The following is a 24,433-nucleotide window of genomic DNA, read 5'->3' as shown; positions in this document are numbered from 1 at the left end:
CTGTAATCTTTCTCTAATCAGAAGCCTAGTTACAGCCTGTGTTCTAAAGGCCATGGGTGAGAAAGCCTTTTTTCTGCATGTAAAAATTTGTTCCTATATCACACAGATATAGACTTCTTAGTACACTATGGAAGAAAGTTTAGACAATTCTGTCAGTCACAAAAAGTTAGACTGTGAATGAAGCTAGCAGTACATAGATTAACAGACCTGGACGGTTCATTTTTCTCTGGCTGCTTGGGTGCTTAGTCATTCTTGAAGTTTTTTCAGTGAATGGATGGGAAAGCCTTTTCCAGGGCATGTAAAATCCTGTTCTAGATTTTCAATATTTCGATGTTCTTGCTGGCTACATAATAGAAATCTTAAGCTCAGAGTTTTTTTCACAGGAATATTGTTATTTCCAGCGTTTAAAGCATGTAGTAAATAATTTAACAGACGGAAAGAAGCTGTTTTCTCAGAATTCTGAAAGGCTCACCATGCCCAGTGCCCTTATGGGGAACAGATGAGACCAACTTCCGCACTGCATCGAAGCCTTGCTTTCATGGTGGGCAGAGCACTGTTGTCACCAGCTGGGATGCAAGACCTTTTGGCATAGTGTCTTTCAGGGGAAGAGCTGTACCCAGTGAGTGATGCACACAGCTAACTGAATGGAAGACCTGGGGCAGCAGGTCTCTTGCTCATGAGAAGTTTTATTATAACCAGTGATTTCACACCCAATAAATGACAAAGCCAATCCCTCCTCATTTAAAAGAATGTCCCCACATTAGATATATGGAGACTTTTGAATAACACTAGGAAAGAATGTTTAGACACTGTTCTTTCCTTGAAAAAAGTTACATGCAGTGAGTGAAGCTAGTGGTGACTAGTGCAAGAGACATCTAGAACTGCTGATTCCCAGGCTACTTGGATGCTGGGTCACAGCCAGTGTTTTAAGAGTGAATGTTTAGCAAAGGCTTTCCTAGCGCTGTAATAGAGAACAAATCTGACTCTATATTGGATCTGTTCCTTTCATTTTAACCACTGTTCCCGCCCTGCTTTCCAGGCTTAGTCTTGCCAGCTCTGCACCTTTTGTGAAACAATGTTGCCTTTAGCCTGACATCTACAGGAGAGCCTATTCTAGGGGCTCTGACCTTTAAGGATGGTAGCTCTTCTGCACTTACATAGAGATAGCAAGTTGCAAATCAGAGAATAACCTTTGTTTTGTTGGAGGTTTACAGGGACACCATGACCTGACCCACATGGATGGCTGAAAGAACAAAGAATGCCTGCAGCAAGAAGTTTGCAACAACCAAACACAACCTCTCCCCTGTTTTGTTCTGTTTTGTTTTTTGTATAAAATGAGCCTGCATTCTGACTGGAGCAGGATGGCTATCCAAGACACTAGTCTGCCATCCTCTGGGTCTGCCGGCCTTTGCAATTAAGTTGCTATTCCTTGCCCCAACACCTCGGCTGTCGTGCGGCAAGCAGAACGAGTTCTGATTGGGTAACGCTCCCCTGTTTGTTGCAGCATCAACAAAGCTGATGACAGTGGAGTCCCTTCTACCCTGAAAGGGGCAGCAGTTAATTCTGATGGGAATAGACACATTTTACAGATATGAGTTTGCCCACAGGACCTCAGCCATCATCTCTAAACAATGTTGAAACCACCAATACAGGGTCGCACAGGTTATCACCTCAGACCAAGGGACCCACTTTATGTCAACAAGAGTAGGAGTGGGCAACATGGCCAGGGGACCCACTGGGTCCGATCACATGATCTGGCACCAAGCAGCTGTCAGGCCCACACCTCCATGAATGATCCAGTGTCGGCCCAGGACAAGCTGCCCTCCCCCAGGAAGCTGTGTGTATTCACGTGAGTCACATGTATGTAGCTCTCCATCACCGACAGAACTCAGGGCAGAGGAGCAGAAAGGTGAAAGGAGGCCCTACCCTGACTGAGGGACCCACGTGAGTCCCTGGTGCTTCCTGTCCCTGCAGCCTCGGCTTCCCACCCTTGTTCACAAAGGTGAGAACACTTCTACCAGGGCACATGGCGCTCCAGCTGCTGCCCAAACCCTCTGAGATCTACAGGTCAGCACCTGGACAGGGATGACTCACCTCGAGGGACGGGAGGAGGGAGACTTGGTGTCGACAGGGCGGGCAGGGAAGGGTGAAGTCTCGGGTTCTGCTTGGCCTTCTCTTGCTGCTCTCTGGCCATGTGTTGGTTGCGTGGAAAAGTACAGCAGGCAAGACCCAAGAAGGGGATGCTGACCTCTCCAGGATGAAGGTCAGGGTCATAAATCCAGGAAAGCCACTGAGACCAGCGGAGGCGCCAAATGAGGGTTAGGGGACCCTACAAAGGACAGAACAGGAGGGGACGATGAGTCCATATATGGATAAACCCTTCTAAGTTTATCCTAAGACATGAGGACCCCCCGGAGCACTGGAGTTGTTGCTCCCAGTGCCCACCTGAGAAGCAGATCTGAACAGTGACTCCCAGACCACCCTCCAGGATCCTGGAGCACATCCCTCAGCTACAGGCAGCACAGGTACCAGGAATCAGCTCTCAGAGGCCAGTCAGAAAGATCACCTCCTCTGAGGATGGCGGCTCCGCCCAGGGTCCTCCTCCCTTCCGGAGCAGCCCCACCCCCAGTGACGGATGGATGTAGGGGGTTGAGGCTCGGCCTTCCTGCCCCAACTTAGGACAATTCCAGAGGGCCCTTCCAGCCTGAGAGCTTCATCCCTTCCCACACTGCTGCAGATCAGATGTTGATCCTGGGACCCACTGCAATACACGGGAGGCAAGATGGCCCGAGTTTCCCAAGAGCCGCTCCCAGCTCAGTTCCACCATAGATGACTAGTTTCTACAGCTCTGTCACCTAATTACATTCAGAAAAGGGGAGGGGGGATCTAAACTTGACATAGCTTGGCTTTTTCACTCCTCATTTCATGGCAGGAGGTTATAGAGCCAAAGGTTTGTAAGAACCATCCTCCCAGTGTCCCAGCTCCTTCCAGAGTGTATTAGAGACCAGAGCCTGAGGTCAGATGAACGTGACAACATTGATGGGGAACACACAGCTGCTGCCTTGAAGCCCCCTTATATGAGAGAAGAAACGACAGTGTGAATTCACTCTAGCTCTGAGAATGAGATGTCAAAACTGGTCCTGCTGTGGAAAATTCATTCAGAAACTAGTCAGCTTTCTTGTTTCTGGGTTGGGGGTAGGTAATTAGGTTTGCCCATTTATTTTTAATGGTGGGACTGGGGATTGAACCCAGCACACCATGCATGCTAAGCACATGCTCTGCCACTGAGCTATACCCGCCCACCCTTGGAAACTAGTCAGAAATACAAAGGGCCAAGAAAAGCCAAGGCAATGTTTGCAGAAGAAAAATAAGAAACAGAGCTTTTTCTACTAGATAGCAACGTCTTTTTAAAGGTGCAGTAGTAATTAAGACAGCGCGGTTCCGATGTAAGAAGAAAGAAACAGACCAACGAATGAAAGAACCGTAAAGTGGACTCATACATACGTGGAGACGATTTAAAGCAGGGGTGGTGCTTCAGAGAAGTGGGGAAAGGGTGGCCCTGTGAATAAAGGATGCCAGGGCCACTGAATACAGATCACTTAAAAAAGAAATGGAAACAAATGTGATGCTACCTCATACAAAAATCAACTGCTGAGAGGGGGGAAGGAAGCAGCTGTGGTTATGAAGAAGGCAACATCGAGGATCTGACTGTGACGGTGGACACACAGACCTATGTAGGTGAGAAGATTGTGTAGACCCTAATTCACACACACACACACACACACACACACACACACACACACACACACACACACAAATGAGTGCAAATGAAACTAAGGAAGAAAGCCCATAGCAATGTCCTGGTTGTGATGGTTTACTACAGTTCCTCAAAATGTCACCATTATGTGAAACTGGGAGAAGTGTACAAAGAATCTTGGATTTTTATTATTATATTTTTTATTTATTACTTTATTTGGGGGGGAGGTAATTGCATTTTTATTTATTGATTTTTAATGATGGTACTGAGGATTGAACCCAGGACCTTGTGCTTGCTAGGCACACATTCTTCTACGGAGTTATCCCCTCCCCCTCTGGACTATTTCTTAAAACTGCATGGGAATCTGCAATTAACTCAATACAACCTTCTATTAAATTCCAGGTACAGCCAGACCTTGGAAATACTGCGAGTTCAATTCCAGACCATGCGGTAAAGCAAATATTGCAATAAAGCAAGTCACACAAAGTTTTGGCTTCCCAATGCGTGTAAAAGTTACCCCTATACTTCACCGTAGTCTATAGATGTGCAAGAGAGTTGTCTAAAAAAACAATATTCACACCTTAATTTAACAGTATTTTCTGGTGGAAGGAGGGTAGAGCTCAGTGGTAGAGCTCATGCTTAGCATGAACGGGTCCTGGGTTCCATCCCAAGTCCCTCCACAAACAAACAAACAAACCTAATTCCCACCCCCAAAAAACCGCCAAAATAAATAAATAAAAATATTTTCTTGCTAAAAAATGCTGACCATCACCTGACAAGGCAGGATTACCACAAACCTGTAATTTGTAAACTAACACAGTATCTTTGAAGTGCAATAAAGGAAAGCACAATAAAACACCGTATGCCTGTAAATTATATATTAAATGCAAAAGGCAAAACTACATGCGTGTGCCCCGGGAGACTGTTATAGACTGAGCTGTATCCTTCCCCAAAATTCCTTTGTAGAAGCCCCAACCCCAGTGGGGCTGTACCTGGAGAGGGGGCCAAATTAAGGTTAAGTGAAGCCCTCAGGGTGGAGCCCTAATCTGATAGGACTGGTGTCCTTCTAGGATGAAACACCAGAACCTCTCCCTCCCCGACCCCGCCACCCCTCCTCCTCAGCTCATCCAAAGCCTTTGGACCCAGAGAGAAGGCAGCCATCTGCAGACCAAGGACAGAGGTCACTCCAGAAACCACCCACAGTGGTATCCTGGAACTTGAACTTCTAATCTCCAGAACCCTGAGAAAATAAATGCGGTATTCTGTTATTGTATCCTGAGCTGACAAATATAGGAACATACACAAGACTGTTCAGTGTCATACTCGTTACACTAGCCTAAACCTGGAGAAAACCCAAAAGCCCATCAATATCAGGAAGGATAAATGATTTGTGATATAAATGTATATATACGAACATAAATACAGTGAAAGACTACACAACAAAGAATACAAGACTGTAAACCAACTATATTTCAATTAAAAATAAAAAATAAAGGAAAAACAACTACACAACAAGGAGATGAATGAAACACAACTACAGGCAACAAAATGGATCAATCTCATAAACCGTGCTGAATAAATAGTGCTGGACACAACATCATCCAATATGTATTTTTCTACTTTTTCAGAAATAAAGTAAAACTTACATATAACGTGCAGGAGCAAATGCTTAGATGATAAAACTACAAACAAAGACAAGGAAGTGATTACTATAAAAGATATTAGCATTTCTCTAACTGGTTTTAATGAAACTGTTAGAATGTATTCGGTATTCACTACAATGATAAAGGGGCACATGGCATGGGACCCTGGACTCCAATCTCAGCTGCCTGTGTGACCGTGAGAGAGTTGCTTCGTTTTTCCATGTTTGAATTTCAAGGCCATAATCAGAGGATCTATTTCATGGGGCCGTTTTGAATATTGATAATATCACATATCTAAAGCTGAACAGGACCTGTACTTAAGCTCTCAGATGTTAGCAAATATTTTTTTAAATGTTCTAGCCACTTTTAGCATTTAAGAGAATCTATCAGATTTGTGATTTAGTTAAATTTTACAAGTTTCATTCAATATATACATTCATTTAAAAATTGGAGCAAATTACACTTGTAAAATTGTAAGTTTGGGATTATTAGGTGTGAGAGTAGTATACAAGCATTTAATATTTTTTCCTTAGAGAAATGTTGATTAATAGTCATAGATTAAGTAATCAGAGGTAAAGGAAGGTGTAAATAAGAGTATTCTTTGCAGTTTGGTACAGCCATTATGGAAAACACTATGGCAATACCTTAAAAAGCTAAAAATATACTTACTATATGATAAAGCAATTCCACTCCTGGGCATTTTACCCAGAGGGAACCATAATTTAAAAAGACACATGAACCGCAATGTTCATAGTAGCACTATTTACAATAGCCAAATGTAAGAAATCTAAATGTCCATCAACAGATGACTGGATAAAGAAGTTGTGGTGTATATATATAATGGAATACTAATCAGCCATAAAAAATAAAATGCCATTTGCAGCAACATGGATGGACCTGGAGATCTTCATTCTAAGTGAAGTCAGAAAGAGAAAGAAAAATGCCATATGATATCACTTATGTATTTAGTCTTAAAAAAAAAAGACAAATGAAGTTATTTACAAAACAGAAACAGACTCACAGACATGGAAAACAAGCTTATGGTTACTGAGGGGAAAGGGGGTAGGAAGGGATAAATTGGGAGTTTGAGATTTACAGATACTGCTACTATATATAAAGTACATAAGCAAAGGTCCTACTATATAGCACAGGGAACTATATTTAATGTCTTGTAGTAAACTATAATAAAAAGAATATGAAAAAGAATATATGTTATGTATATGTATGACTGAAACATTATGCCGTACACCAGAAATTGACACAACATTGTAAACTGATTATACTTCAATTAAAAAAAAGAGAGAGTATTTTTTCTCTTCAGGCAAAAGGAATCTCTCCAAAAGGCTCCCAGAGTCCCACCCTGTGTGCCTCCTGTTACATATGTTCCACCTTCCAGAAGCTGGCCCCTCCTCCAGGGCCCTGGGTTTGCCTCCCTCTTGCTCTCACAGGGCTTTAGGGCCACTATCATCCCAACCTGCCTCTAGGTTGTTAGCCTCTCCCTCCCCCAGCATCAGACCCAGCCACCATCCCATCGTATTCTACAGGGGGAAATAAATTAGTCATTGACTCAGTGCCCTCTTCATCACCAGCTATTTCTCTGTTCTCCACCTCTACAAAGATTACCCAGGTGTAACTATCCAGGAGCATCAATTTCACTTACCAAACACAACCACTAGACATATTCCACACACGTTTCCATTTAAATTCTACAATTCCCTCCAAACTGGCTTTGAAAACTCACAGCTGCAGCTGAATTGTTCCTGTAAAGCTAGCAGAGAGCGGGGGTACACCAACCAAGGAATAGTTGTTTCCCTTCACCTGCCTGGACTGCTGGGCTGCACCCCCCAAAACAGGAATCTCCCTCCTTGATGCTCCCCCCTCTCCCTGGTGGGGGCCCAGGCAGGAAAGGCCAGCTGGATTCCAGAGCCAGGGTACTGGGGACTCATCAGATTCCGTCACCCCCTCCCAACACTGTGAGGAGATGAAACCAGTTTTTGAAATTTTTTTCCTTTCCCCTTCATAACCTGGAAAAAATACTGACCAAGATGAAACCAATGAGTTGTTCTCTCTCTTGCCTTGAGACCACTGGCATTCTCTATGGAGTGTGTGTCTCTCTAAGTAAGCTTGCTTTCACTTAAACAAAACAAAAAAGACGAAATCAATACAGATCATTTACTATAAAACCACTGAAACTTTCCTTAAAAGCTCGAGCTTGCAATAAATTGAAGGTAACAGAATTAAGGATGGGGGTCCTCATACCCATCGTCATCTGCGTCTTTCATGGCGCCTTAGCCTCCTGGACTCCATCTAGCAGAAATGCCGTCCCTGTGGTGAGGTCCGCCACCAGCAGACGTCTGGATAAGGGACTCAGCACCGGCCCCAGCCTTAAACCGACCGCCCGAGGCCCGTGCAGAATTTAGCACCCGTCTGCTCCGGGCTCTGGCTAAAATAAAAAGAAAGCAGCAAGTTGGGTGCAGGCCTTGAGGAGATGACCCTAGAGCGATGGTTTTCAAACTCTGGTGTGTATCAGAATTACCTGGAGGGCGTGTTAAAACACAGATTACTCGGTGCCACCCCTAGTTTCCGATTCCATGGGTCAGGGTGGGAGCCAGAGTTTGCAGTTCTAACAAGCTCCCAGGTGATGCTGATTCCGCTGGTCCAGGGACTAAGCTTGGAAACCCGCTGTCCTGGTTATCTAAGTGGTAGGGCAGGTCCGCAAGAGACTCTGCGGAAGACATCTCCTAAAGATGCTGCTCCGAGGACCCTCACCCCAGGGTGCATATATGTGTTAGATTTTCACCTTTGGGTCTAACCACAGACTCCTTCCCAAACTTATCGCTCTCCCTGCTAGGGACTCTGGACCCACACCCAGGGGTTTTTAAGAATTGGTGGCTGTTTTCGAAACTGTCCCAGGCCCCCACACTAAAGAACTGGAATGAGCCTCAAAGATGTGGGGAATGAAATTCACCTTCCCGGGCTCCTGGGCGGAGGAAGCATTCTCTGCTGGGGCCCCTGAAACCCCTACCTCGGTTGTTGCGGATCCGAAGCTGGAAAGACATGGCCACGATGAGGAGCATTGTAAGACACTGGTAGGAGGGCGGTCCAATAATGAAAATCAGGACTCCGCATCCTGGGACCGCGCTCACCACGAGTAAGACCCCGAACCACCGGTGGAGCGCCGTCATCAGTTCACCTTCCAGGCCTATGGAGGGGAGGGGAGGGGTGCTGACCCTCGGGGCCCAGGGTCAGGAAGGGAAGGGGCCTTCGGGGCCGGAGTCCACCCAGACTGGCCCACGGAGGGTCCAGGATTCCGGGAAACTTCGGGGGCACAACAGAGCCCTACCCGTGAGGAGTGACGTGGGCTGCACCGGACCGGATGCGACCTGCGGGCATCCAAGGGCGCGGGCTCCTGGCTCACTCACTGAACAGCACGGGCAGCACCCACAGCTCCACGTAGAGGATCTCTGGGTTGTGACTTGCCTGTCGTCTCGAATCTATCTCAGACTCAGGGCGCGAGGAAGCCCCAGGCACCAGAGCAGTGCCGGGAACAGCATCTGCCGGTCGCGGGGTGGAGGGAGGGATGGAGCTGGGCAAAGCGGCCTCCTACTGCCCGGCCCCGCCCCTTCCGCTCGCCCAGACCCGCATCCCCGCAGCCGCCGCGTCCCAGCGCCTCTCCGAACCAGCGATCCCCGAGCAGGGACGCTGTCAGCCACCAACTCTGTGGGCTAAGGGGCCTGGAACACCCCCCAGGCCTGCTAGGCTGGAGTTTGCCAGGGTCTCTGGCCGGCTGCACAGATGGGGCTCCTTGGGTGCCAAGCGGAGGGAATCCGGGAATGGGAGCAGGGGATGAAGCGGGGCGGCAGAAGAACGGAACCCACCCAGCCTTGGAAGACTCCACCGTCCTCCATGTCTTCTAGAAGGCCCTTCTCTCCAGGCTGAGGTCTCCCCTAGCCCTAGGAACCACACCCTGCCCACCTCGGGGGACCATGCAGCCGCTCACGGAGCGGGCGGTGGGACCCTGAGCTCCAGCTGAGTGCCTGCCCCTACAATTCAAGAACTCTTTCCAGGAAACGCATGCTCCAACACCTGAAACAACTTGTTTGGAGAGAGGAAAACTTGCATGATGTGATGAAAATGGTCCTTGACCTCTGATCTTCCTCCCCAAAACCTATAATCCCACTCTAATCTTGGTGAAAACCTTACACGATTTCCACGAGGGGCATCCTGTGCGCCTCAAATCTGTCAAGGTCATCAAAACCTATAGAAGCCTGGGAAAATGTCACAACCAAGAGGAGCCTAAGGAGGTGGTGATTATGACAGGCAATGTGGGGGTCCTGGAACAGAAAAGGGATAGATGGTAAAAATTAAGGAAATGGGAATAAGTAGGGACTGTTTCATAGTAATGTGTCACTGTTGGTTGTTGACTTTAAAGATTATTAACAGTGTATGTAATACACTCTATAAAGGACGCAATGACAGGGGAAACTGCTAATATACAATATGGAACTCTCCTATCTGCTCAATTTTTCTATTAATCTAACACTATTGTAAAAAGTTAAGATCTAGTAGTAAAATTAACTACAGTTGACCCTTTAACAACACGGGTTTGAACTGCACAGGCCCCCTTGGGCGTGGATTTTTTCAGTAGTAAGTACACTTGGGAGTTGGCTGACTCCACCTGCCTGGTGGCAGGCAGGGAGGAACCCGGTATACGGAGGGGGAGCTGTGAGTTACCAGTGGATTTTCCACTGTGCGGAGAGTCGGTTCTAATCCTGGTGGTGTTCAAGGGTCAACGGTGATTAGGAAATACTTACAAATGAAATGATACATCTAGACTTTGCCTCTGAACAATCTAAATGTAGGAAATATAATACAAATGAGATTACTGGTTACTTTGAAGCTGAACAATAGATAGATTGGTTTCCTTACACTGTTTCTCTACCTCCTTTTGATCTATTTTTTGTAACAGAAAGTTTAATAGAAAGGAATGAGTTAAATCTATATGCCCAGATATGGGAAAGGAAAAAAAAAGAAGTCTGAGAGTATGTTATGAAAATTAGTTAGAAAAGGGAATATCATTTGTCATCTTATCCTTCCATACTGTTTATATTTGTATGTGTGTTTAAAATACAACATTAACTAGATAACTTGGCACACTTCCTACAAAGGAAGAAAGTCTATTTGAACCACAATGACATTTTTACTTAATCCTCCAATCTCAAGATATCTTTTTTAATTCCTTAAACAGAGTAATAGGCTTCTGTGTAATAGGCAGACCATAAATCCTGTGAGTTTCCCGCCTTCTGTTTTAGCAGTGTGGTTGGCTTACCTAGCACGTGCTGGGAACAGTGTGGAATGCACACTGACGGCATTAAAAAAAAAATCACCTCTTGTTTCAGGAAAAGCTTTGTTTTAAATAAAATACATCATTTTTAGATGCAATGGGAAAGTAAATCTTCTCCCTGCCAGTCTCCTAAACTGTGATCCATAAAGGTGATAATGAAATCTGGGGAAATACTTATTTTTATTTAAAAAAATTTTTAAAACAGGTACTGGAGATTGAACCCAGAACCTCATGCAAGCTAAGCACGTGCTCTACCACAGAGCTGTACCCTCTCCCCTCTGGGGAGATATTTTAATAAATGAAAAAGTCCAACAACGAGGGACATTTACAGAGAATAAAGCTGCCCAGGATGATGAACGTGCCAGGGAGTTCAGGGTGTTTTTTGTTGTTGGTCGTTGATGTCATTCTTTTTGCTTTGCTTTTGTCACAAATCATAAAAGACTACCGTGGTGACTGCTGCCTTCTGTGGAGCCAGGGGTTTAAGTAGCTTTTGTAGCAGGAAGCCCTTGAACTAGCTGGAGCCCACAGGTTGAGACCCATGGCCATTCCCCAGGTGACAATCCTTCCCATATACGAGAAAAAGAGTTTGATAAAAATCTGAAGAGCAGGACATCAAGTCTGGAGCCATGCACTCCCTTCCAAAACAGGATTTACTCAACTTGCATTCCACAGGGCAGAGGAGGGGGGATGAGGAAATGAAATGTCCTTCAAAATCCTTCACTTGCTCTGGGGGGAGGGTATAGCTCAGCGGTAGATCACATGCTTAGCATGTATGAGGCCCTGGGTTCAATCCCCAGTACTTCCATTAAAAAAATAAATAAGTACACTTAATTACCTCCCCCCAAGAATTTTTAAAAAGATTTAATTTGCTCTATTCATAATCCTGTTTATCACTTTGTATTATTTTGTTTTGTTTTGTTTTTACTTCTTTTTTTTTTTTTTTTTTTTTTTTTTGGTGGGGGTAGGTAATTAGGTTTATTTATTCATTCATTCATTTATTTTTTTTTCAATGGCGTTACTGGGGATTGAAGCCAGGACCTCATGCATGCTAAGCATGTGCTTTACCACTTGAGTTATACCCTCCCCAGCTCCACTTTGTAGTGTTTTTATTAACACATTAAAAAAAAAAAAAAGCAGCATTATCAATGCCCTGAAGTAGAGATAAACTTTTCTTATAAATGTAACCCCTGTCTCAGGAATGAGAAAGAGAAGCAGTTTCCTTACCCCCCCCCCCAGGGATCTGTAACCAGGCTATGTCTGTGGGCTTGGCCATCAACCAGCCTCTTTTCTCAATCTACTGCTCCAAAGAAGAGACAGGGCTGGACAATGGTCTCTTAGACAATTCAAGTCAATAAAGGGGCAGGGTATAGCTCAGTGGTAGAGTGCCTGCTTAGCATGCACGAGGTCCTGGGCTCAGTCCCCAGCACTGCCATTAAAAATAAATAAATAATCCCACTCCTGGGCATATATCCAGAAACAACTATAATTTGAAAAGACACATGCACCCCAGTGTTCACAGCAGCACTGTTTACAACAGCCAAGACATGCAAACAACCTTAAATATCTATTGACAGATGAATGGATAAAGATGTGGTATACATACATAATGGAATACTACTCAGCCATAAAAAAGTAAATAAAATAATGCCCTTTACAGCAACATTGTGGACCTGGAGATCATCATTCTAAGTGAAGTAAATCAGAAAGAAAAAGAAAAATCCCATATGATATCACTTTATATGTGGAATCAAAAAAAAAAAAAAGACACAAATGAACTTATTTAGAAAACAGAAAGACTCACAGACATAGGGAACAAACTTATGGTTACCAGGGGGGAAAGGGGACGGCAGTCACCGTCAGTGCCGGCATGAAGGTTTCTGCAGGGCCGGCAGGTGGGGCAGGTGGAGGGCAGTCTCGCGGGGTCTACTTCTTGTGTATTCTGCAACCTGTGATCAGTCTTCTGATTCTCTGCTTTGTTACCAATTCATAATCATTCAAACAGGTCTGACATGTTTTAAAATATAAACATCAGAGTTGGTCATTCTAGAAAACGAGCCAGTGTAGACAAATCCTGTTTCCAATATCCTGAGAAAACTAGTGTTGATGCACACTTCTTCCCAGTGTGCTTAATTTTAAAGTAAGAATTTAAATTATGGGGTAGGAGGCTATAGCTTAGTGGTAGAGCATGTGCTAAGCATACACGAGGCCCTGGATTCAGATCCCCAGTACTTCTGTTAAATAAATAAATAAACCAACCTAATTACCTACCCCTGGACCCCCCACCCCCAATTTAAATTATGAAAAATTTCACACATTCAAAACAGTTGTATAACAAAGGCTCATGTACCACCCCCTCCCACTTAAAAATGTTAGGATTTTCCACAGTTGCCTCACTTCTCTCTTCTTTAAAATAGATACCACTAAAGCATCTTTCCTTTCCCTCCCCACAGGGAGTCATTGTCCTGCAGTTGGTGTGTGTCTCCCATGTATGTTCTGCTACTTTCTCCAGTGCATTTCCAGAAATATTCTTTGACAGTTGTTTTAGAATAAATGGCATCTGATATGCAAAGAGTTTTGTTCTTATAATTAGTTATGATATGTTTGCTTTTTTTTTTTTTAAATCCTGTAAATGGAGAGTGTCAGTCATTTACATATAAAGGGGATAATTTTAGTGCGCTGAATTCCCTCATTACATCATCTAGGCTCCAACAGTTATCTGAGAGGAGATAGTGAAACTAACTTTACTGGAGATTTTTATTTCTTCAATTTAATGTTAGAAATCAACATAATAATGCATACAATTTGTAAAAAAAAAGTCGGGGTTATAAAGTAAGTCTCAGTCAATTAACTAATTTTTTTTCAACTGTATGTATTGTGAATATCTTTTAGTTTAAATTGCTTTTCACCTTCTTTAAGGTGTCTTGTTTGTTTTGGGGGAGGGAGGTAGATTTATTTATTTATCTTTTTTTGATTTAGAGTGATACATACTGCATAGAGTGCACGCTGTTTCAGAAGGCGAGAGAAAAGCCATGCTATGTGGGGGTTGGGTGTTCAGGTTAAGGTAAGAGTAGATGTGCACTCCATAGACAGAGTGCAGAGTGCATGCAGTCTGGGAAGACGAGGGAGCGAGGGAGGGAGCGAGGCATGGTGTTGCCAGGTTTTATGGGCTCGGTAGCTTCACATGTCAACAAGTGGGGTATTTATTTATCTTTTAATGGAGGCACTGGGGATTGAAGCCAGGACCTTGTGCATGCTGAGCACGCACTGTGCCACTGAGCTACACCCTCCCCCAAGGTGTCTTTTGATGAATAAAGTTCTTAATATAGTCAGGTTCATCAGCCTTCATGGTAAGTGCACTCCTTGTCCTGCTTAAGAATTCCTTCCCCACCCTAAGGGCTAGAGACATTCACTCTCCTTTCCACTAAGAATGCTGGCGTTTCTATCATAATGTTTAAATCCTTGAATCATCTGGGGTTAATTTTCTTAAATTAGGCATAATGTAGGGATATAATTTCATCTTTTTATAAATTGATAGTTTTGTGCTTGAGCCATTCTCTTAAGGCTACATCTCCAACTTGAGGCCTCTTCAAATCATCTCCCTGACATTTCTGAGACTCCTACATGGAGCTTGAGTTAGCCACAAGGCTGGTTTGTGGCTGCCCAATCTCGCATGCTCAGTGCCCTGCCCACCCCACCCTGTTCTCCTTCTCAAGAGGACAAGCTCCCACCTTCCCATCCCCTCCTCTCCCCTCCTCCAAGCGCTGGGGGGCCCAGCCTGCTCCAAGTTTACAGGGGTTTCCACTGCTTTGACTCATTTTTTCTGGCACCAGAACCCCTTGGCCTTCGGAATGCGTGGAGAGAGGATGCTGTCAACTCTTCCCCTAGAAACAAGTGTAATCTGTCAATGCAAGGGGAAAATGTGAGTTTTTACAGTATTTGATAAAATGTCATCAATAGAAAACTTTGTTTTCCTACACTCAGTGCCTTGACTGAAATTAACCCTATGGTTGATGGAGATACTTTCAGGGCCTCTGTGCAGCACCGCAGGGGGTTGCATTCTACTCTGTTAATATTTTCCTGTAACAAAGAATAATAATGCTTGGGTTAGAAATGTATTTACAGTAACTTATCCCAACCTCATTAGTGTCATGGGACTATGAGAGCCTGATTGATTTAACATCTGATTCCCAGATGAAGCAAAATTTCACTGAACTTTCATGAAATGATTTTTGGAGCAGCCTGAGTCAGGAGTAGACAAGCGTTGCAAGGCATGCAGGTTGTGTACTGCTTCATTTACTACCATGCACCTGTGTGAAGCAGGATTTTCCTATTATGCTGGGAAAAAAAAAAAAACTAGATGTGGATCTGACTTAGCATTACCACACCTAACATTAAGCAGATATGTGATAAAAAGACACAGAAGCACTGTTCTCATTAAAATCGGAGGGTTCTGCATGCCTCTTTATAACCAAATATAAGATGCAAATTTAAAATGATTTACTTCAAAAAAAGGAAGCTAATGCATTTATTTTTCATGAGTGAAAGCATATGATGTGGTATATTAATTTGCAGGTTTTGGTATCTGAGGCTGACTCACCAACACAGTGGGTAATTCAGTAAAGCAGGAACATGGGGTGGCAATCATTTATTTCAAAGAATATTAAGGTAAAAACATCACATGACTGGGCTTCAAGATGCTTACATTCACTTGTCACACCAGGGAATCCTTCATGTGTCCACTTCCATCATTAGCCAAGATCCAGGAGGTTCATGATGCACCCCAGTGTGTTTGTGTCACCTCTCAGCCATTTAACTTGCCTAATTGTCATGTTTTCTATTCAAAAAATAAATAAATTTCAGTACATAAAAATGAAGAGTGTAACAAATGATAATATATCCAACCTGACCAAAGAAACAAAAAGTACAAATGGAACAAACACACTGTGTGTACCTCTTCCCAACTGCCAGCTTATGTCACCTGGTGGCCCCACATGGAGCATCTCCTACAAGGCACTCTACTGGGAGGGTGTGTGTGTTTGTATGCACGTGTGTCAGCGTGGGGTGGCACGTTGGCCAGAGAGGTCCAGCAGTCATTCAGAAAGCACACAGCTTACCCAGGCAGGGGCCAAGCTTCAGACCTTCCCTGCTGAGCCTGTGCCCAGGGAGATCCGCAGCTCACTCTGGCTGGAGGAGGCTGGGTCACACGTGTCCCTCCATCTCCAGCCCAGCTGGAAGCCAGAAAGACACCCAGGTCAGCCCGTGGCCCATTTTCAGCCCTGCCCCACCATGGCCTGTCCAAATGCCACAGGGACTTGTCACGCATCTGGCTGGCAAGCGTTCCGAGCCAGAGCAACTATCCCCTCTTCTCTGCGTTTGCCCCCTGCCTGACACCCCTCTATAGCTGCCCTCCCACTCCCCGGCCTCTCAGCGCCATCTCCCCTCCTCCTCCCCGTAGTGTCTCAGCGTTTTCCTGCCTTTGGTGAGATGGGGCCATTTCTCTCAAGTGTCATTTTAAATGTTCAGGCTTTTAAATTTTTATTTTATTGAAGTATAGTCAGTTTACAATGTGTCAATTTCTGGTGTACAGCACAATGCTTCAGTCATACATGAACATATGTATACTCATTTTCATGTCCTTTCTCACCATGAGCTACTACAAGATACTGACTATGGTTCCCTGTGCTGTGTAGTATAAACTTGTTGCTCTATTTTATATTTACCAGTCACTATCTGCAAATCTCGAACTCCCAGTGTATCCCTTCCCACCCCGTTCCCCTCTGGTAACCATAAGTTTGTTTTCTATGTTTAATTTCTTTTAGATTCCACATGAGTGTTGTTATATGGTGTTTTTCTTTCTTTCTGGCTTACTTCACTTAGAATGACGTTTTCCAGGGCCATCCATGTTGCTGCAAATGGCATGATATTTTTTTATGGCTGAGTAGTGTTCCATTGTATACATATGACACGGGTTCTGTATCCAGTCATCTGTTGGTGGACATTTAAGCTGTTTTCATGTCTTGGCTATTGTAAACAGTGCTATGAACATTGGGGTGCAGGTGTCTTTCTGTATTAAGGATCCCTTTGGATATATGCCCAGGAGTGGGATTATTGTATCATATAGTAAGTGTATTTTTAGTTTTTTGAGGACTCTCCATACCATTTTCCATAATTGCTGTACCAAACTACATTCCCACTGACAGTGTACAAGGGTTCACTGTTTTCCACACCCTCTCTAGCATTTACCATTTGAATATTCATGTTTTAATTATTTATTGCAGCAGCGACATGTAAGAATGAAAAAGTGGCATCCTGGTGGCTGGGGGATGACCCTATGTGTGTGTCCCTGTGCATGTGTGTATGTTCCTGTATGTGCATGTGTGCCCTCCATATGCCTGCATGGGGGTGGGGAGTGGGGCTGGAGCCTGTGTGTGTGACTGACATCTCAGGCACGTGGGCCTGGAAGGGTGTGTGAGGCTATGCTGGGCTGAGAGGCTGTGACCTGACCAAGGCCACACAGCCCGTCTTGGGGCTCAGGGCCCCACCCTTGCTTCCAGGCCTGTCACCAATCAGCTGGGGTGTTCCCTGTCATGACACAGGGCTTGGAGTCCTGACCCTAAGGGCCCCACAACTTCCCTCAGGAGGAGGGGTCTCTGGGGCAGGGGGAGAGGCTGGGCTTGGCATGGGGAGGTGGGAGCAGGGAATCCAAGGGGGGCCAGCAGCAGTGAGATGAGGGGAGTAGGAAGGGCCTCCTCACCAGGACTGGGTCTGTCACCCCAGCCAGGGGAGCCGCTCTTCTGCACAAGGGCCAATTTAGAAAAATGTGGAAAACCAAGTTTCAGGCTCCATGGTAGGTAAGTCCCATTCCAGACGGAAACAGCAAGATGTGACCCCAGAAAAAGTGGTAAGAGCACGTGAGCCATCGTCCCACCCAGAAAGGAATTCCCCCCAAGAGCCAGAGCTCACCCCACACCCACCCAGGGGACTGGGAGGCCTGGAGCGATGGCCCTGCTGGGGTCCCACTTCCCAGGAAGATGGGGAGAAGGGCCGCTGGTCATACAGTCAAGGCCCAAGGAGGGGAAGAGACCTGCCCAGGTCACCCAGCGCCAGAGGGCAGTCAGGTGGGACCCAGGCCTTTGGGCTTGTCACAGGCCCCCTTCTTAGGATAGGGGCACAGGCCTGTCTGGGAAAGAAGCATCGGGAAAGTGAATAACCCTGCAGACAGGGCTAAGTCAGCTGGCTGGCTGAGCCTCAGTTTCCCTTCTGTGGAACGGGGATGGGACGGTGTCTGCTCACAGGGTCCCTGTGAAGCTAGAGATGGTGCCGCTGTGGTGCTGGGGAGAGCCCTCCTGGTCCTCCTTACCTGCGAAGTGGCCGGAGGGCCCTGGGCACGGCTCTCAGCCCTGTCCTGAGGGCCGATGGTGCCTGTCTAGCTGGGCGGGCTGCTGGTCCCTGCAGCCCTGACAGTGGCAGCTGCAGGGATTGGTGAAGGATGGGCCAACTCCCCTTCCCAGTCACCCTGGCCCATCGTCCCCCACCACGCACCCTGGGCTGGCTCCCTCTCCTTCCTGCCTCCTCTTGTCTCTGCTTCCCCCTACCCGGTGTCCCTCTTGTCACCTTCTGTCCCTCTTTAGGACACGACCCCCACATTTCTCTCTCTCACTCACACACTGTCTCTCCCTGCGTGTGTCTTTCTCTGCCTCTCCCCCAGGCCCTCAGGCCCTGAGCTCAGGTCTAGCCCTGTCCAGGGCCACAGAGACACAGGGCCACATCTCTCCCAGCCCTCCCATCCTCACAGCGATGTTCCAGCCCCAGCCCTGCTCACAGTGGAGGAGCCCGGTTACAGAGCTGCTCCTGCTGGCATTTACTGCTGCATCGCTGTTCCCCCCACTTCCCAGGCAGCGCAGCAGTCTCACCTTGACCTGTTTGTGGCCCAGCCTGGACAACAGAGTTGCTGCAGGGCTGGCTGCCTCCCCCACCTGGAAGGAGGGAGGGCCCCGTGGGCTCCAGGGACAGCTGGCGCAGAGTGGAGTGGACTCTTTTTATACCCAACACCTTCTCCCTGGCAGTGGTGGTGTCCCACCCACTGACCCTGCCCCACCCACCTCAGAGTCAGGAGGCTGTGGGAGGATGAATGGCGCTCACGGGGCTCACTGAGAGCACTGCCGCCCACAGCCCCCCTCAGGGTCTGCCTGGAGCCGGGGCTGCCGGACAGCTGATGCGGGGTGGGGGCACGGGCCTGGTCAGTGCAGGGCCTCTCGCTGGATGCCCATGGCCCCCCCTGCACCTCATCCGTTCCTCACCATGAGACACGGCCACTTCATTCTGGTCATCTAGCTCACGACCAGACACCCATGTCTGACAGGCCCCACATGCCCAGTGAGTGTTTACAGACTGAAGCAGCACAGCCATCACTAGATCTAGACACAGGCTGTACCCACCACCCAGGAGGAGCCCCGGGGCCCCTGCGGTCACAGCTGCCCTGAAGGGGTAACCTTGTGTCTGACCTGTCATCCTAGTTCCTGCTAGTTTGTGAGTTGTGTGCCCGTGAATCACTGCATGCCCTCAAGAGGGTGTGATCACTGGTCCTCCAGGAAGCAGACACTGACAGAGAGAACTGTGACAGATTCATTAGGGATGACAATAGGAGAGAACAGAGGAGGGGGCAGGATGGAGCAGGGAAACATTCGGGCCGTAATGCACCTCCGACATCTTCTCTAAACACATCATTGCCACAGCTGAGGGGCCCCTTCAGTTGTCAAACTGACTGTGCTATAAGGCAAAAAAAGTTATTTACTTAAATAGGATCTTATTTTTTCCCGATTTTGTCTTCTCTAATGTATGCATGGCCTCTGACGGACACTGTAGTCTGTGTGTGCATCTCTGTGTCTATACAGAATGAAAATAATTATTTTCACATCTGAGACACATCTCAAAATGTGCACATTCTCATAATTATGTTTCCTTCTTTAACTAGTAGGACTTAAGATTTAATAGAAGAAAGGGATCTTTTGCCTTATCTTTAAAGCAGAGAATGGTAAGCTTTGGGCCTGAGCTCTTATATCTTCAGTTTAATTTAATGTACTTCCTGAGGTCTCTTTTGATGATTCTGTGCAGACACTTTCTTTTAAACTATGAGAATGCTGAGTGAGAAATATGTCCCAGTCATTTCGCAAAACAATGTGTGTGCTTGACCCAACCCTCCTCACAATGACGTCAGGGACCAGCGTTACCCCCCGGCTCACAGACAACGCTGAGGCCCTGTGGGGGCCCCACTGAGTCTTGGTGTTAGGGGCTGAACTGCAAGAATTCAAAGAATCAGAAATTGGATCTTGGGACATAAATGTGGAGATGCCAAGCTGACAGTGGTCATGGTGACAGAAGGGAGCAGGGGTGTGGGGACAGGGGTCCTACAGGGGGTCTCCTGATCACCCCTGACTTCCCCCAAAGAACCTGCCTCATGCTGAAGGGCAAGGCACCTGCTCAGCTGAACTAAATCCTGCCTGCACTTTTCAAATCACTGGGGCAAAAGAAAACTTCAGTCACACAAAATACCCCGAAAAAAAACAAGCTAAATTTCAGTTTCTCTGATATCCAGAGATTTCATCCAGACCCAGAACTTTCAGAAACCCAAGAGAACAATCATCTTTATATGAGGTTGTGAACTGAGGGCTTTCTGGAGGCAGTGGGTTCTGAAGGGGATACGTGCATGGCTGCACTGAGTCCCCTGCACACACACGTGGCTCTGAGTGGACCTCACGCTGCATTCACATGGCCCGCCTGAGCTGCCCGCCCTGCCGGGAGTGACCTTCCAGCTCCATCTGAGTGAACCCAACAAACCGCCACTGGGCAGCCCCTCAACTTCTTTCTTCCCCTCCACACCCTCCTATTCACTCCTGTGTGGCTCACGTGTCCCTCTTCTGCACTCTGGGGCCCTGCATGGGCATGTCTGCTATGGTGACAAGCTGTCTGTTGTGAATGTCTCTCTCCCTCACTCGCTCCCTCACCTCTCGAGGGAACCCCATGAGCCCCTGAACTTAGGGATGTGCTTCACCCCTCACAGACCATCACATCACATGGTCCATGCAAGAGGCACATCTGCCAAACTGGGACTTCAAATTCATTTGATATTCTGTCAAAAGTCTCTTCTGTTCTATACAAGAGACGCCTGCTTCCCAGGTCAGGACGGGGAAATGACACAGTCCATCAGATGTGTATGCTGGGACGCTAGACAGATGTTACAATGTCCCAAGTCAGCTTTCCTCAGGCATCGCAAGGCCCTTGAGTGCCATCTCCCCTTCTGCAAAGACTCGACAAGGGAGAAGAAGCACATGCTCTCATCTTACCAAGTGCAGTAACTAGTGGCAGTGGGGGTGGCGGTGGCTGAGACCGCAGAGGCCACAAGGGTGGTGGGGGTGGAGGTGGCGAATAGCCTCTGAGAAGTGACGCTGGGCGGCCCATGCGGTGAGGCACACCAGGTGGTCCTGGAGAAGTACCAGGATCTCTGGAATCCACAGTGACCTACAGAACAGAAGAGAGAGCTGTGTTGGATGACAGACAAAAGGAACAACACCAACAGAACCTGAAACCCAATGCAGCAGCTGTCAGCACAGGGCACATTCCCCTCCACTGGGTGCCCAGACAGCAGCACAGGGCCACACACTCGACCTTGGGGATAAAACACTGTTGCCACAAGACACCACCAGAGTCTGTAAGTGGAGGAAGGCGAGAGTCCTGCCTGAGACGATGTACAGAGGTTCCAGCAAATTGATAAAGTAGGGCCTCCCAAACAGGAAGCCTCTCTATGCAGGACAACCCACCCTGACACCTTCCCCAGCTCCACAGAAGCATGGTCTGCATGAACCAGGAACACAGAGAAAGAAAGGAAGTGAAGGCCCGGTTTTCCACACATAGAATGAGAGCTGCACCTGGGTACTTGCTCTTTCTGCAGGACCCTGCCGGACCCTCTACTCCCTGTTCACAAAGGGCCCTCCTCCTCCGCCCTGCAGGGGCTGCCCCTGGGGGCAAAGAGCTCTGGGGAGGTGGGCATCCCAGAGTCCTGCGGGGGAGCTGGCCAAGGGCTCCTGAGGGGACAAGGCTGTCCTCAGAAGGGAGTCAGGCTCCGCTACAATCATCCCTATCCTCAGGGACGTCTGGATTTTACGTTCGCTACGGAACGCACCCTACCTGCGTGCTACGGGAGAGTGACGTGGGGAGTCTCAACCCCACACCTGACACCAAAGGGACTGTTCTAGCTCGTGCGCAAGACCCCACGGTGTGCCATGAGACCGGCGAGCAGCTCACACAGCTTCCAGGGCAGGCCCGACCCGGCGCAGGGTGGCGAACACAACGTACGCACTCTGGTGTGCATCGGAATTCCCCCGCAGGGAAGGAGGCATTTTCATGGCGGGCTCTTTCCCTTCCAGCCTCTACTCCCTGCTACAAATGCACCATCTCCAAGAGTCAGGCTTTTCTGCCCAGAGCACAACTGGAGGCAGCGGCCAAGACACACTTACCTCCTGAGAAAAGACAGTGACGGGCTGTGACATTTACCACACCCAGGAAGACTCAAAGTTGCACAAAGCACACGGTATAAAGCTGGAGGGCGGGCTTTGCCTCTTTTTCAGTTACCAGGATCTGAATGGACATTCTAAACAGGAGAATCACCTGGCCTGAGCCGGGAAACCAGTCAAAAGAATGATGACACAGAAATCTGTCTCAGTGACGCAGGAGCAACCCCAGGTGTAGGAGGTCAGGAAGGAGTCAGCTGAGCCAGGAGAAGTCAGTGTGGAGCGAGGGCTCACCCTCCTCACGCTGTTTCGAGAAACCCACAGTCAGAGTCTGCGGGCCCCAGCCTCTAAGCACTCCCTCATGGCTCCTGCAGGCACCAGCCAAGGCGACGGGCTCCCGGGGGAAGCAGCCCACTGACTCCTGGGCAAGAGTTTGAGTCTGAAAGGCAGCGACACACCACGCCAGACCTGTCACAGAACACACAGTCTGGAGACGAGGCCAGGAACAGCTGCCGGGAAAACAGAAAGATCACCTTTCCCAGAACGACGTCCAACAGAGCATGACCACCCCACTTACCTGGGCCTCCGGGTCCGCCGCAGGTGGGCGGGCGCTGCCGGGCCACACCGGAGCCGGGCCAGGTCCCGCGTTGGCTAAAAACCACAGAAAAGGATGGAGGATTAGGCTTTCCTGTGAAGACACTGCTGAAGCAAAACAAAACCTTTGCGCCTTCCTTCCTTCCTTCCCCGTATCACACTTGTTTCTTGGAGGAACTGGATACTGACCCCAGGAACTCCTGCATGCTAAGCATGCATTCTGTCTACTGCTGAGCTATATATATACCCTTCCCCCCAGAGCACACTAGTTTCTACGCACAGAGAAAAAGAAATGTCACCCACGTTCACTAACTTACCCAGTGTATAAGCTTTGTGTGCTCCACCAACAGAGGTCAGTGTGTTGTGATCTGTTAGTTCCTCTGGAGCAACTTCTACAGTCCCAGTAATGTACTCTGGTTTCTTTTTTCTTTTTTTGTTTTTGGGGTTTTTTTTTTTTTTTTGTATTCTGGTTTTTTAATTTCGGGCTCAGTCTCCCCTTCCTAGGAACACAAAACAACATAAAACAAGAACCGAACTTCAGAAACCATCATGTTCATACACTTGGTCATTCAGTCAGTCAGGAAGACAACAGTTACTTAGTGTATCTGTCAGATCATAAGCCCTATCCTGGGAAAAGCTGGCAGTACAAATAAAAGGCAGATTCTCCTCTCTGTTCTGCCAGAGGCACAGGATCCATGAAAACAAATCAGCACAGAAAATTTCCAACAGCTCTACAACTGAGGTGAATGGGTACAGTAACACCACAAAGGACAGGAGAGTCTGCTGCACGTGGACAGCTCAGGGAATGCTGGGAAGACTGCACTGTTTCACAAAAGAGTGATCCAGTGCAGAGGGGGGATGTGGAGGGGCTTTGGGGAAGGGCAGCCTGAGTAAAAGGAGCAGGTGGGAAAGAGCGTAAGGCATTACGAAAACTAGAACACTGTTACTGGCAGTGGAATGGAAAGACCAAACATGCTGCCTTCAAAATGAAACATCATTTAATTAATTTCAAGTGAGGACAGCTAAAACAAAAACCAACTTCAAGATACACCTAGCTTTCCCAGGGATGAATTTCTTTTCAATATCCTCTAATAAACTCTAACAGAAAGACCCTGAAAAAAAGAATTTACATACAGACACTGATTTCACTAGGTGAGTCTGGAAAATTAACACAAATGCATTATCCAGTCCTATGGCATTAAGCACAGAATCACATCCTAAATTGTAAGTTAAAAATATGTCAAAAATTCTCATCAGCAAATCCAAACGTGAAAATGCACACTTCACACCAACCACCGGTTTATGTTTCAGAATCCCCTGATACTTATATATTCACATGAGGACATTAACAACAAGAGACAGTACCTCCTTATCAGAGGAAGAACCTTTTCCTTTCTGTTCTCCAAAGTGGCACACTGACATACCATCTGTAAAATGTAGTTACAGGTACGTTAATGAGAATATTCACGAATGTAAATTAAAACTACCATATGTGTCTATCTCCGTCCATGGATATGTCAAAACAAAAGTGGCAGAGAAGAATTTCAAAGACTTAGAGCATTCTCTGAAAAACATGCTTAAGTCATGG

At 47.1% G+C, this 24,433-nt stretch overlaps 2 protein-coding genes across 10 annotated transcripts in view; both read right to left on the bottom strand.

The window, feature by feature from the left end:
* Nucleotides 1–9,935, bottom strand: part of LOC135318728 (putative serine protease 47) — a 58,472-nt gene extending 48,537 nt beyond the window's left edge. The window contains exons 1-5 of one of the 2 annotated variants that reach the window (XM_064476984.1): nt 8,744–9,935; nt 8,426–8,602; nt 7,660–8,125; nt 7,442–7,533; nt 2,095–2,329 (exon numbers count right to left, since the gene is read on the bottom strand). In XM_064476984.1, the coding sequence (XP_064333054.1) occupies nt 2,095–2,329; nt 7,442–7,492 (286 nt within the window). In that variant the 5' untranslated portion in view covers nt 7,493–7,533; nt 7,660–8,125; nt 8,426–8,602; nt 8,744–9,935. The remainder of the gene's footprint in view (nt 1–2,094; nt 2,330–7,441; nt 7,534–7,659; nt 8,126–8,425; nt 8,603–8,743) is intronic. The other variant, XM_064476985.1, reaches the window with a different exon arrangement.
* A 5,923-nt stretch (nt 9,936–15,858) lies between these two features.
* The window catches only part of LOC105103246 (transport and Golgi organization protein 1 homolog), an 86,357-nt gene continuing 77,782 nt past the window's right edge, over nt 15,859–24,433 (bottom strand). For 5 of the 8 annotated variants that reach the window (XM_064476981.1, XM_064476978.1, XM_064476977.1 and 2 more), the window contains 4 exons: nt 24,211–24,272; nt 23,163–23,345; nt 22,829–22,902; nt 15,859–21,262 (listed from right to left, as the gene is read on the bottom strand). The gene's annotated coding sequence lies outside the window, so the exon portion shown is untranslated. The remainder of the gene's footprint in view (nt 21,263–22,828; nt 22,903–23,162; nt 23,346–24,210; nt 24,273–24,433) is intronic. The other 3 variants (XM_064476976.1, XM_064476980.1, XM_064476979.1) reach the window with 3 other exon arrangements.

The sequence above is a fragment of the Camelus dromedarius genome, chromosome 20 (assembly GCF_036321535.1).
Source record: "Camelus dromedarius isolate mCamDro1 chromosome 20, mCamDro1.pat, whole genome shotgun sequence".
Taxonomy (NCBI): domain Eukaryota; kingdom Metazoa; phylum Chordata; class Mammalia; order Artiodactyla; family Camelidae; genus Camelus; species Camelus dromedarius.
Note: the sequence above shows the minus strand (reverse complement) of the source record. Positions and strands in the feature narration are given on the sequence as shown.